The sequence below is a fragment of the Microcaecilia unicolor genome, chromosome 12 (assembly GCF_901765095.1).
Source record: "Microcaecilia unicolor chromosome 12, aMicUni1.1, whole genome shotgun sequence".
In the NCBI taxonomy this organism is placed as follows: Eukaryota; Metazoa; Chordata; class Amphibia; order Gymnophiona; family Siphonopidae; genus Microcaecilia; species Microcaecilia unicolor.
In genome coordinates, this window is record NC_044042.1 from 28,370,411 (window position 1) to 28,384,628 (window position 14,218).

Here is a 14,218-nt window from a genome sequence, read left to right on the forward strand (position 1 = left end):
TAACTACTCGGAGATGGATGGTGTCATTTGCAAAATTTGCTTGAAAGCAGGAGCTTTTAGGGGATCTTTTACTAAGGCACGCTCACGTTTTTAGCACTAAATGTTAGACACGCCCATAGGAATACATTGGCGTCTCTAACATTTAGTGTGCCAGGGGTGTAGCAAGACTTTGGTGGGAGGGGGGTCCAGAGCCCCTCCGGTGCCGCTGACCCCCCCCCCCTGCTGCCATTGCTGACCCCTCCCGCCATTGCCGCCACCCCCCACCGCTGCCAGCACCACCACCAACAACTTTGACCCTCCCCCTGCCGACGACCCTCTCGACCCCCCCCCCACCCATCCGCCCACCATCGCCTACCTTTGCTGGTGGGGGACCCCCACCCCCCACCAGCTGAGGTCCTCTTTTTCCTTCGTTCTGTTTCTGAGTCTGACGTCCTGCATGTACAACGTGCAGGACATCAGACTCACCGAAACAGAACGAAGCCTTGCGCCGGAAGAAGAGGACCTCGCTGGCTGATCTGCAAGACTTCATTCTGTTTCTGTGAGTCTGACGTCCTGCATGTACCACGTGCAGGATGTCAGACTCACAGAAACAGAACGAAGCCTTGCTCTGGAAGAAGAGGACCTCGGCTGGTGGGGGTTGGGGTCGCCCGTCCTCTTCTTCTGGCGCAAGGCTTCGTTCTGTTTCTGTGAGTCTGACGTCCTGCACGTTGCAGACTCAGAAATAAAACGAAGGAAGAAGACTTTGGCTGGCGGGGATTGGGGGGGGGGGGTAGCAGACGGCAAAGGTAGCAGACGGCGACGGCGGGTTGAGGGTAGGTTGGCGGAGGGGGGGGGGTTGAGAGGGTCTTTGGCAGGGGGTCCAGGGCCAAATGTACAGGGGCCCAGGCTCCCATGGCCCCATAGTAGCTACACCCCTGAAGTGCGCCTATTTTTAGTGCGTGCCAAAAACGTGAGCGCAGCTTAGTAAAAGATTCCCTTAATGAATGGACCTCAGGGAAAGCGTGGATCAACCGGAAAGTGGAGCATCTCAAATGACATTTGAACCAGAACTCTCATATCGATTCAGTCACAAAGCTTCAAAATCAACCGAAAGGTTTGTTGAAAAAAATATTAACAGAATCTACATGAGCACCTGAAGACGGAAAAGAACTTACGCAGCGAAAACAAGCAACACCTGACGAGGTAAATGTTTTAATAGATAACATTTTGCTGGCTGTTAAAATAAATTCTATGTTGGGGGTCCATGATATTCATGATCATGTTGCCAAATACGTGAAAATACCGGATAGTTGACGAAGTAAGAATTACGCCTTTGAGTTCATTAAGTGCATAAATTCAACAATTAAAGCCAACGTGTTAAATTAAATTAGAAAATCAGCATTCCACACTTTGATAGTCGGTGAATCAATGGACATTAGTTTCAAAAATTTTAATTTTATACATTTAGGGCCCTTTTTACTAAGCTGCGCTAGCATTTTTAGTGCACACTAAAAATTAGTGTGCGCTAATGTTAGAGACACCCCTATATTCCTGTGGGTGTCTCTAGCATTAGCGCATGCTAAAAATGCAAGCACAGCTTAGTAAACACAGCCCTAAATATAGGGATGAAAATGAATCCATTCATAAAACTGTGTTTGCTGTAACAGCATGTGACAGTTTATCTATTTTTGGAGCTATTCAACAGTTTTATATGGAAAATGAGTTAAATTTAAAATGTTTACCTTGGACGACACATCATTCATGCAGGGCAAACGAAAAGGTGTAGCTGCAGTTTTGTGTCAGCACATTCCATACTTGTCAGAACAACATTGTGTGGCACATCCTGAAGACCTGGGAACTGATGATGCTTGGAAAGACGTCCCCTGCTGAGGGAGATTGAGACTGCTAAGAGCTGTTTACACAATTTTCTGCAGGTCATCTGTTAAGAAGGCAAAATTTGAAGAGCTTGTCAAAGCTGCAGAGGCAGATGTGATTGCTTTAAACCACTAAACGAGGTCAGATGGTTGTCCAGATATTTCGCAGTAAATGCTGTGATTAGGAACTATAATGTATTAGTGGAATACTGCAGAGAAATTGTCGAAGAAGAAAATGATCCTATTTATAAATACTGCTTGGATAAATTTTAAAAAATTTTTGATACGTAAGATTAAATATGTAATACAGTAAATCATATGTGTGATGGTTTTTTTTTTTTGCTATATACAGAAATGAATAGCTAATACTGGTGCTCAAAAATTGTTGGTTTTGAAAACTTGTCTCTCATACGAAAAAAAAATAATTTCCTAGCATTAGGCCAGGCCTAGAAGGAACATTGCCCATTACCCTCCTTCACCAGAACCTACCCATCTATTTCCTTCTCCAGTATTCCTTGGCTCTGCCTTTTCTCCTCCTTATCCCAGCGCCATCCTCTCTCAGTCTCCCCCTATATATACCTTGGCTTCTCCCTCCCCTACAATATCTGTCCTTCTCTTCCTTCTCACTCCCCAGTATCTGCCCCTTTCTCCCACTACAACAGCCCCTTTTCAGTCCAGATCCCATCCTCAGCATCAGCATCAACCCATTCCAGTCCCATCTCATAAGTACATAAGTGTTGCCATTATGGGACAGACCGAAGGTCCATCAAGCCCAGCATCCTGTTTCCAGCGATGGAAGTACCTGGCAAGATCCCAAAACAGTACAGTACATTTTATGCTGCTTATCCTAGAAATAAGCAGTGGATCTCTATTATCAGTATCATCTCCTGTCCCCACGGCTCCAGTCCTCTTCTTGTTTTAACTCCCTCAGTATCAGCCCATTTCCAGACCCACCTTTGAACCCCAGCTACCTTCCATTCTCAGCCCTTAGCCCCTTTCCAGTCCCAGTCCCCTGCATTAGCCTATTTCCTGTTCCATCCCCTCACTATCATCATCTCCTTCTAGTCCCATCCACCCAGATGAACCCATTTCCAGTCCCAGTCCCTCTAGACCCAGCATCAGCCCACCTTTGGTTCCACCCCCTCATTAACCCTTATCTAGTTCCAGCCCTAAAATGAACGCCAGGCCTTTTCCAGTCCTGGCCCCAGCCCTCTTCCAGTGCCAGCCCTAACCCTGGCCCACGGTATCTATCCCTCCTAGTCAACCATCTCCTCATCCACACCCCAGCCAAGCTGGTTTAATGTTATACAGAGGGGTGGGAGTGTGTTCCTTCATTCCCTACTGCTGTACTTGTCAGCACAGAAGCAATTTTAAAAGGTAATAACATTTACTTCCTGTCTCTTGGGAGAAACAAAGAAGTGCTTACTTTTGCCTTTAAAAAATGCCAGGGTGGGAGCAGCACAGCACAGCGATGGGCAAGACAGTAAAGTTAGGATGTTTAGTGCCCTTAAAGTTGGGTGCCCTGAGCCAGTGCCTCACTGAGTCACCCTTTAAGCCAGCCTTGCACACATTGCTATAGAGTTAGTGTGTAAAACATACTGGGGCCAATATTCAGACCATGGGAGTTAGCCCGGTTAACTCCAGTGGTCCAAAGTGATGCCGGATATTCAATGCCAGGGCATTTCCAGTGACCAGCATTGAATATCTGGTTTATTTTTGCCTGGTTTGAACTTAACTGGCCAAGCCAATATTTGGCACTGGCCGGTAAAGTTCAAACCAGCCAAAGATATACCAGATATGCATGCGGCTAAACACGACCACCAAACTCATGTCCCGCTGAAAATTCATGGATAGCCAGCTAGGTACTATTTAACTGCCCATGTGCTGTCCCTAGCCGGTTAAATGGTTTTGAATATCGGGGGGGGGGGGGGGGGGACTGTGAATAGTACCTGGAGATGTGTGTGGGTGTGTGTGTATTGGGTGGTGTGGTGTGGGGGAGGGGAAGACACCCAACTACAAAGTCAGCTGATCAGCACTCTTCTATAGTGGTTAATATTTAATACATGTGATATAAGATGGTTACTTTTTTTGGTTAAAAAAACTCCCCAAAACAAAAGCGAAACACCCCTCCCCATTTTCCTCCATGAAGAATTACAGCATATTTTAAAGGACCTTCTTGATATTCTTCTCCTGGTATTTGAGGGTGGGTCTGCCCTTCTTTGCTGCAATGACAGTTTGAGCTGGCTCTCTACATAGTCACCTCAGCATCACTGATGTGTCCATGTTTGCGTTAAGATACTTTAAACAAATAGTTAATCAACAGAAATAAAATAAATCATAGAAAGGAAAATAAGATGATACCTTTTTTATTGGACTAACTTAATACATTTTTTGATGAACTTCCAAAGGTAACCCTTCTTCATCAGATCAGAAATAATTAGATACCAAGTGCCTCTGGGCAGTTCTTGCCTCATCTCCCAAATCAATCCCTCTGACAGTGGGTCATAATAAAACTCATCTACCTAAAGGACAATGGAATAGGGTGATTAAACAGTGTATGTTTTCTCAGCCAATTCATATGCTGTCTCTCTTTCTTTCCCTCTGCAGATCCCTCAGATCAGCTATGCTTCAACCGCGCCAGATCTGAGTGACAACAGCCGCTATGATTTCTTCTCTCGTGTGGTCCCTTCGGACACATACCAGGCCCAAGCTATGGTAGATATTGTTCGTGCCCTGAAGTGGAACTATGTGTCTACACTAGCGTCTGAAGGCAGCTATGGCGAGAGTGGTGTAGAGGCTTTCATTCAGAAGTCCCGGGAAGACGGTGAGTCCCTGCTTAACAGTGCGAAATAACCAGGACCATGAGTATATGTCACGGAAATATTGTCCAGGCACTGCTCTCTTTCCTGTGTCAACATATTTTATGGTACAGGGAATTAAGGCAATCCACAGGCATTGCCATCCCTTGTATCTCACTGAATCATGTGGTGGGGGAGAAAGGAGAGATGCTAGACACCTGGGGGTAGTTAAGGGAGAGGAGATATTAGGCACCCTAGGTGATGGGTTTGGAATGCTGAAGATACACTTAGGGTTAGATATGCTTGGGCCAGCCTTGAGTAGGAGATCCAATTCAAATATAAGGGTGAATTATCTATAGATTTAAGTAGAGGAGTGTGGTAGATTTATAGATTTAAAAACTCAAAAACAAGAGGTCGTCATATGAGAACATTGAATGAAAGGAAACTCAAACGCTATTTGAGAAAATACTTTTTTTGGTAGAAAGCTGAAACAGACTTCTAATGTGGAGACTGTGGAAGGGAGCACAGGCAGCTGGAGGAGCTCTGTTGGAGACAGACTGTGGAAGGGAGCACAGAGTTGAAAGAGCTTCTATTCTATAACACTGTGCCTATATTTTGGGAATGCCCCCCTGACCCACCCATGCCCCTCCCAATGCCACACCTACTTTTGAGTTGTTTACAAGACAATTTAGGTGCACAGTGTTATAGAATAGCACACAGGCAGATCCATGCACAAATTCTAATTAGAGCGAATTAACCTCAATAATTGATTGTTAACTATTCATTAACTAATTAGCTTATATGCAGATCTGGGATCCATGGCCAAATTTGGGAGACGTTTATCGAATCTGGGGGTGGATGACCAAAGAGATAGATTTACATATCAACAAAGCCTTACAAATAAACTGAGTGCCCTTGGTATAGGCCCTATGGTGACTGACTGGGTTAGAGACTGGTTGAGTGGGAGGTGACAAAGGGCAATAGTAAATGGAGCTCACTCTACAGATAAGGGCATTAACAGTGATGTGCCACAAGGATTGGTCCTCGACCCTGTTTTTTAAGTTCAAATAATTTTTTATTGTAAATATATAGCTATTTAAGTAAATATATATCTATTGCTAGTATACCTTGATTGACCAAGCTTTTGAAAATCACTGTAACCAGGCAGTGTGCAAATCTCCTTAACTATTGAGTGTTTGCATCGGTCTGGCTTCAGGTGATTGCATAGTATGGAATCTTTGCTTATTTTGGTTTCCTAAGTTAAACAGTATTTAGGTTGAGGCCATCAAACTAATTTACTATAGTTTTCATCATGGTCTGTTACAAAGATTGGGAAAGTTGGACATCTCATTAGAAATGTCCATAGACCATTATTAAAATGGACTTGGGGAAAATCCACTGCTTATTTCTAGAATACTGTCAAAATACTATCAGGCATTCTACTTACTATGTGCAAAAGAACACAACAGGTATATTTAAAGTAGAAAGTTGTGCAACCAAGTACTACTCTAAAAGAATGTCAGAGACGTCTCATATAGTCACATTCGGCTACGCATGCAAAAATGTATTCTTGTGTCTTTTAGCCGTGACAGTCTTTAATCATTGACGACCCCCTACCATCCAATTCCATTTTTATAAATATTTTTTTGATGCAAAAATCATTAATAAGAAAGTACTTGGGGCACACACTTTGAAACAATAGGAAGACTTCTGTTTTCATCCACAACTATTTGTGCTACACTGTGTGAAACCTTTGACACTTATCAACTATGTGAAAACTTTGCCACTTATCTATATGCGTATTGAGGAGCACCCAGGAGCCTTTATTATCTCGACAGGACCTGTTTCGCTGAATCGCTTTGTCAAGGGATAATCAGTTTCAACTTCCTGGAATGCCTTGTGACCTGGATTGGCCACGTTGGAAACAGGATGCTGGGCTTGATGGACCTTCAGTCTGTCTCAGTATGGCAATACTTATGTACTTATGAAAGCTATGAATTACAAATCAAATAGCATAACAGATACAATTTAACTCCGGAGGTGAAACATGCAGATTATTTTCTTCTTATATAGATGGAAATGTTCACAGTCCAGGCGAACGAGTAGGTCATAATTAGAAGAAGGTACTGAATTCAAAGTATAACGTTCTGATTTTAAGAATATCTATGAGCAAGATAGTCTTTGATACGAGACCAGATGTGTCTGTTTTTACAAGGGTTTTGCTGTTTTCATCAACCCCATCAGATTTCTGAGGCCTGGCAGCAATCTGTGGCGAAAGATTTTTGCTGAGATGCTGGAACTGGGTGTCATTGAGTAGTCAACTAGTTATTGGTCATCTCACATTGTGCTGGTACCAAAGCCAGATGGGAGCATCCGGTTTTGTATTGATTTTCAGAAGGTGAATGCTGTCTCTAAACTAGAGGTCTAACCAATGCTGAGAGTAGATGAACTATCGAATGACTGGGAGGAGCCAAATTCATCTCAACCCTGGATCTGACCAAGGGATATTGGCAGGTACCCCTCACTTCAGCTGCTAAGGAAAAGACAGCGTTTTCAATGCCACAGGGTTTGCTCCAGTTCACAGCATTGCTGTCTGGCCTTCATGGAGCTATAGCTACCTTTCAGCACCCATGGATCACCTACTTAAACTGCATGGTGACTATGCAGCTGCCTATTTAGATGACATTGTCATCTACAATAAGGATTGGAGGACCCATTCTATCCAAGTGGAAGCAGTACTGGATAGTCTATGGACCGCTGGGCTAACAGCAAATCCTAAAAAGTGCTTCTTGGAAGGACAAGAAATCCAGTACCTGGGATACTCAGTCTGGAAAGGAGAAGCGAGACTCCAGATCTGGAAGATAGAGGCATTCACCCAGATACCAGTTCTCTAGATGAAGAAACAGGTATAAGTCTTCCTTGGGCTCGTTGATTATTACCGCCAGTTTATTTTGGGGTTTGCTGAAAAAGCAGAACCACTAACCCACCTCTTGCAGAAGAAGGCTCCGGAAAAGACATACTGGACTGAAGAGCTGGATGCTGCCTTCCAGACCCTGAAGAGGCACATTTGATGACAGCCAGTGCTAGTCAGCCTGGGCTTCAACTAGCCCTTTATCGTGCAATTTGAGACGTCAAAAGTTGGACTTAGGGCCGTTTTGTCCAAGGAAGTGGACAGAGAAGACCACTCGGTGGCTTATATTAGCTGGAAGCTATTCCCGAGAGGGAAAAATTATGCAGTAATTGAAAAGGAAACCCTAGCTGTTAAATGGGCCCTGGAGACATTCCAGTATTATTTATTGGGGTAACACTTCCTATTGGTCACTGACCATCAACCCCTTCAGTGGACGGCTTGCCATAAAGATTCAAACGCATGTATTATGTGCTGGTTCCTCAGCCTCCAGCCCTTTAGCTCTTGGGTGAGACATTGGATAGGCTGAGAGCATGTTAATGCTGATTTTTTTAAATACTGCGAGCCACCTTAAAACCCTTAGCCCCGCCCAGGGAGGAAGTGAGACAGGAGGGGTGGAGCTGAAATCAGGAACTATAAAAGGCAGGGCCAGAGAGGGGTTAAGAGGGCCCAGAGGGAAGGAGTGAAGGCTACTGCATGCACCTTCACCGCATACCTGTGAACCAGAACCACAAAAGCCAGGTAGGCCAAGTTTAACTTGGACCATGTAGCTTTGCATGTTGGATCCAGCCTGAGCCAGGCTGGTTGGTAAAATGTTAAGAACTGTACTGGTAACTCTGGGAAGCCAGTCCAGAGCCAAGAGGAAGTATTGCTTTACCAAGAGACCGTAGTGCATGCAGTGGTCCTGCAGGAGCAGATCACAGAGGACATTTTTCTGTTCAAAGACTAGTTTTGCATTGGATTTCTCCTTCTCCTGTGAACTCAACAGGACCTCCTTTCCCAACACTTTTAATAAATGCTAATTTTGCTCACTCTAACCTGCTGCGTGGTGTCACTTTATCTGGGCCTCGAGCCCAGCTCACTCACATATCGCAGAGAGGAAGAGATTGTAGAATTTAGTCGTTGGTATGGATGAGCAGAATTGAGAGGCCATATGGTCTTCATTTGCCATCATTTTAAAAGTTTCTGTGTTTTATAATTGGACATCATATTTTTAAATATTAAACTTTTGAGGGGTAATCTTCAGTTGGTGGTGGTCAGCATATTCTCTGATAAAAGCAGGCCCACAAGACGTCTACGCATGCAGTGGGGTAAGCCTGGCATGGATAAGCCTTATCTGCCTAAAAGCAGCCAGCTATTCACAAACCTCCTGGCCTTGCTGCCACAGACTATTCTCGTCCTGCCCCAGGGGTGAAGATTTCCACTAAGCACATATTTAGTAGGAAGCAAAGTGGGTACCATTTGAGGATTCACCCACTTTAGCAGAACATAGTGTCTCGAGGGACCGGCACTTTATCTCATCTGCAGACTTCAGACTGCAGAAAACTCTGCACTCAGCAGAAGCATCAGCCCAGATCTATTGAAAATCGAAGAGGGTTCTCTACAGGAGTATGCACAAACACATTATCAGTGCAAGTATAAGTGGAGGAGCACTGGCTGCAAGAACACTTGTGACACCTGCAACACAAACTGCGGAGAATGATGCAAGAGTGCTGGCTGTGGAGAAGCTCATGGTTCCTGCAGTTTCAGACTCTCCCACCAGAAGGCACTGCAGGGAGTGGGCTTTGATAATTGTGGGGAACATCACAGCTCCTGCAGTTCCAGACTTTCCCCAACAGGAGGCGCTGTAGGAAATGAGGGTAGGAACTTCAACAATGAGAAGTGGCATAGGCATGTCAGCATTTGAGAGGAGGTTAAAGCCCTGGCTGTCAGGAATGAGAGGAGGGGAAGGAGTCTTGACTGTGGGGATTACAGTAGGAATGTGAATGTAGGAGGGGAGGGGGGGGGGGGGGAAGGAATATTAAATGTAGCGAATAGAGGTGAAGTGCTGTCTGTAGGTATGGAGCAGGACCATGACTTTTCTGGGGTAGGAGTTGAGGTAAAACAGTTAATGTAAAACTCACAATCACCTCCTGCCGTTGCCTTGGTCCCTTCCCTACACTGGCCCATTCATCCTTGAGTGCATGGAAATGGTGGCAGCGGCTGTTCTACTGTACATAGATCTCTCTGCTGCTGATCGCTGTGTTCTGAACGGGACATTAATTTCTGGCAGGCTTGTGAGGAATTGACTCACTCTGCCCTTGTCAGGCTGTGTTTACAGCGTTATAAATGGAGAACAGGAGAGAGAGCATCTACAGTGGGCCAAGTAATTCTAATCAAAGACCTATAAATAGGAACCACTTTCATTGTCTTGATCGCACTACTCACAAGGACAGCGCTTCCATGTTCAGCAGGACTGGTGCAGAGCTTGCCAGGCCTCAGAGGGCCTATTTCCTGTCTTGTGTGTTAACAGAATAGTGTAGACATAGGACAGTCAGGGTCTAATGTAAGTCTGCTGTATACAGACCTCTGACTTCTGATCTTGCCCTCTTCTTCTGAAGGTTATTTCCAAGCACTTCAGAACCTAGTAGGGATGTGCATCCAGTTTGTAGCTTTGGTGGTTTCAGTAGCAAAATGTTATCTTCGTAGGAGGCACTTTGAATCGATTTTATGCGCATTGATGCAGAGAATTTATGCTCATGAAATTTGATTTATGAATGATGGAAAATTTGTACTGTATGTTAATAAAATTTTACATTGAAATTGGTCAAAACAATCCAAATGTGATCCAAAATTGAACTAAATATTTTTCTGTGCACATCCCCATAAAGGAGCCCTTTTACTAAAGTGTCTTAAGCAGTTAACACATAAATTAGTGGGTGATAACTCTTACCGTACAACCATGGTAACTGTTATTGCGGTGGTGTGATAGTGTGAGCTAATTCATGCATTAACCTCATATTGGGGAGGAGGGGGTGTGGTGCTCTGCCAGACCAGGGTCAGTATTGTTTTTGATAGGGAAGAATCAGGCCGATAGGGATGTTTGGTGGTGGGGGTTTGGGTTAATGCTCAGGAGTTGGGGGGATGGGGAGGGTGTGGCACGGTACAGGGACGCGGCAGCATTGTTGGGGAAACCCGTTCTGAGCAGGGTGGTTGTGTTGGTGAGGGAGAAGGGGTGTCATTAGACACTCTTTCTCTCAACCAACCCTTCTAATGCTGCCCCAGACTAGTAGCGCTATAGAAATGATAAGTAGTAGTAGTAGTAGTAATCGATTGTTAATGGCTCTTTAACTAATTAGTTTGTGTGTGAATTTCAGATCTGTGCCCAAATTTGGGTGCCCTGTATAAAATCCAGGGGTGAATGTTCAGTCAGACTGCCTTCACTCTATCCAGTCTGGGGGCAGAGCTACGGTGGAGCCAGGAGTTATACAGTTGGTGTCGATATTCAGTCCACTAAACTGGTAACTATCGAGAAAGTTAGAACAGGAAAAAGGCTGTCTTAACCTCATTTGAGTAATTATCCAGGTTCCGCATTGAATATTGTCAGTACTCGGATAAGTGTCAGAGGCCACTTTATACCCAGATATTCACTGCTGGTGTCTGGGTACAACCCGGCACTGAATACCCAAGTATAAAAAGTCTACAGTGCTGACATTTCAAAAAAATTTGGTGAAAAGTCTGTCAAGGGCAGATGATGCTGAAATCCCACGAAGAGAAAAACAGTGCAAAGACAGTGGGAATTGGGCCGATGTCTCAAGAGACCAGGACAACAGTCTGGTGTCTAAAATAATTTTATTATTAAAGACTCAACACAGATCTGTGTTTCGGCCACAGGCCTGCCTCAGGAGTCTTGTTAGCTGCGTAAATGAATAAATCTTCAAAGGATAGTGTTCCTTAAGTACTGTAATACAGAGTTGGTCTTAAAAAAGACCTTTGGTGAACGTCAGCAGCAATGCTGAATCAGCGTGGCCGAAACACAGATCTGTGCCGAGTCTTTACTATTAAAATTATTTTAGGCACCAGACTGTTGTCCTGGTCTCTTGAGTCATCGGCCTATTTCCCACTGTCTTTGCATGACATTTCAAAAAGCACTGACCACCACAGACTGAATATTGACCTGTTGTCACAATCTCAAGGAAAGTGAGCCCTTGGGCTGAGGCCGGAGACTGGGCTAGAACAGGAGCTGGAACAGGAACCTGGAGTGGAGCTGGCTTGGCTGGAACAGAAACCTGGAGTGGAGCTGGCTTGGCAGAAACAGGAACCTAGAGCTGGCTTTGGCTGGAACAGGGACCTGGAGCATAGCTGGCTTGACTGGAAAGGGTGAAGGAACAAACTTGGCTAGACAGACAAGGCAGAGCACAAGGCAAGGCAAACAAGGCAGACCTCAATGGAAGGTAAAACACAAGACAAGGCAGAACACAAGGCAGGGCAGACAAAGCAGAGGACAAGGCTAGGCAGAACAGGTAGAACAATTAGAAGAGCAACAAACACTAGAACACTCTAGAGACCTCGTTGTAAAGGCAAAGTTTGAATGTCCCATAGTTTTTTAAAGAGAGCCCTCACTGATGATGTCATGCCCTCAGGAATGAGGTTTGAAACACACAGAAACACCAGAGTGAGGCTTGTCTACTAGGAGGGCAGAGTGAGGCTTGGAAGCTGGGACTTCAGAGCAGAGCTAGAATAATTTCTGGAATATGGCTTGAGAAACAAGGAGAAGGCATTTTGTAAGAGCCGCAGAACCTGGCCACCGGAGGAAGAGGTGAGTCTGGGCAGGGGGGGCATGGCCATAGCCGTGACCACTGTTGACTTTATTTCAAACTTGAAATTTTATTGAAAAACTTAAACATTAATAGAATAATTTGTATGTTGGTAGGAATAAATGGTTGCTGAGAAGAGTTGGGCTGGTTCTTAGAATTAGTCTAAATGGAGAATTATATGGGTTTGGATAAATTAGAAATGAATTCTTAGTGGATGGAGGATATGGTTTTACTGAGCTAAACCCTTGTTATCTGCTCTGTATTATATATTAAATTAAATTAAACTAAGTCTGTTTAAGATGATAGTTTTAAGATGCATGGGGGTTGCAGGAAGATACAGGACAAGAAAGTTAAAAAAAAAAAATAAAGAATAGGTCTTAGCAGGCAAGAGGAGGGGAAAATAGGCTGTATGTAAATGAAACATAAAGGAATACAAAAAAAACCCCATTATGTTCATTTTCGTACAGGTAACAAAATAAAAAGGAAATGTTTGACATTTCCTATTTTGTTTTAAAATAAAACACATCCCCAATAACTGGTAGGTATTCAACGGAGTTTAAGTGGACAGGAGAGGCTGCTGCCCCCTTAAACCCCATTTGGTGGGCTGTCCCCAGATAATCAGTGGCACAGCCACACTGTGCCGTTGAATATTCCCTATTATTGCCACAGCACCGTGAGATTAGTGCTGGGCCAGTCTGGGAGTGGAGTCAGGGAGGTGCCATTAGTTATGTAGGTACCAGTTATATTCATTGCCCCTGCCCGCAAAGCTATCCAGGCAGACAGGACCACACAAAAAGCTGTGCTATCTTTGCCCATTTAGAAGTGCAGGTGCCAGCACTGGATGTCAGCCATCACTTGCATAACTTCCGAGTCAGAGGTTGACCCAGATGACAGTGCATTGCTTATCTGGGTTAAATTCAGCCCGTGGCGGTCAGCAGCTTTAAAACCACCTACCACCACGGGCTGAAAATCAGGAAATAGAAGCCCTAGAAGAAATGCGGGCACTCTGCTGGCCAGGTTTGTTCGGCAGGTTGTAGAAGAGACTTAGGTGATTGGTTGCTTAGGCAACAGCCAAATAATATTGGTAGATAATGTGATTATGAAAGAATTTGTAATTAACCATTTGAAACGGAGAAGAGATGGGTGGGAACTATGCGGATGATCTTAAGAGCTCATGGATGGTAGATGATGGAGAAAAAAGCAGGAAGATGGTACGAACTGTTCTGGAGTTTCCCAAACCTGTCCTGGGGAACCCACATCGTTCAGGTTTTCAGAATATCCACAATGATTATGCATGAGATAAATGTGCATAGGATGGAGTTCCAGAATGTGCAGATTTATTTCATGCGTATTCAATATGAATATTCTAAAAACCTGATTGGCTGGATGTGGGGCCACCAGGGCAGGTTTGGAAAGTTCTGGGATTACGATTGACATCTTACAAGTGATCACCCTCTATGGCTATGCAGTCTAAGAAGAATAATTGGCCAGACAGGATGGGCTAGTTGCCCTTTTTTCTATCTTTTATCAAGTGGTTACTGAGTTTTTATGTTGATGTGCCGATCCTCTCAGCTGACATTCTCTGGTGATGCACTGATATGATTTGGTGATGCACGTTTGTGCTCCAGTGCTGCCCTCTAGTGATGAAGTGATGCTCTGATGCACTCTGGTGATAACACTGACAGGCTGATGTGCTCAGGACATGTCCTAACACTGCTATGAGAGTCAGGCACTGGGCTGGTACATACTGGTGTTGATGTGTCTGTTTATGACATGCTATCTTGATTCTGTGACATGTGGTTTTGTTATGCATTAATGTGACATCAGAGCAATGTGCTCATGCCTTCATGGCACCAAGCAGTT

At 44.4% G+C, this 14,218-nt stretch overlaps 1 protein-coding gene across 1 annotated transcript in view; it reads left to right on the forward strand.

Moving 5' to 3' along the window:
- GRM4 (glutamate metabotropic receptor 4) overlaps positions 1 to 14,218 on the forward strand; it is a 267,421-nt gene that overhangs the window by 63,246 nt on the left and 189,957 nt on the right. Inside the window, exon 2 of the mRNA XM_030221059.1 lies at positions 4,461 to 4,677. Within this exon, the coding sequence (XP_030076919.1) occupies positions 4,461 to 4,677 (217 nt within the window). The remainder of the gene's footprint in view (positions 1 to 4,460; positions 4,678 to 14,218) is intronic.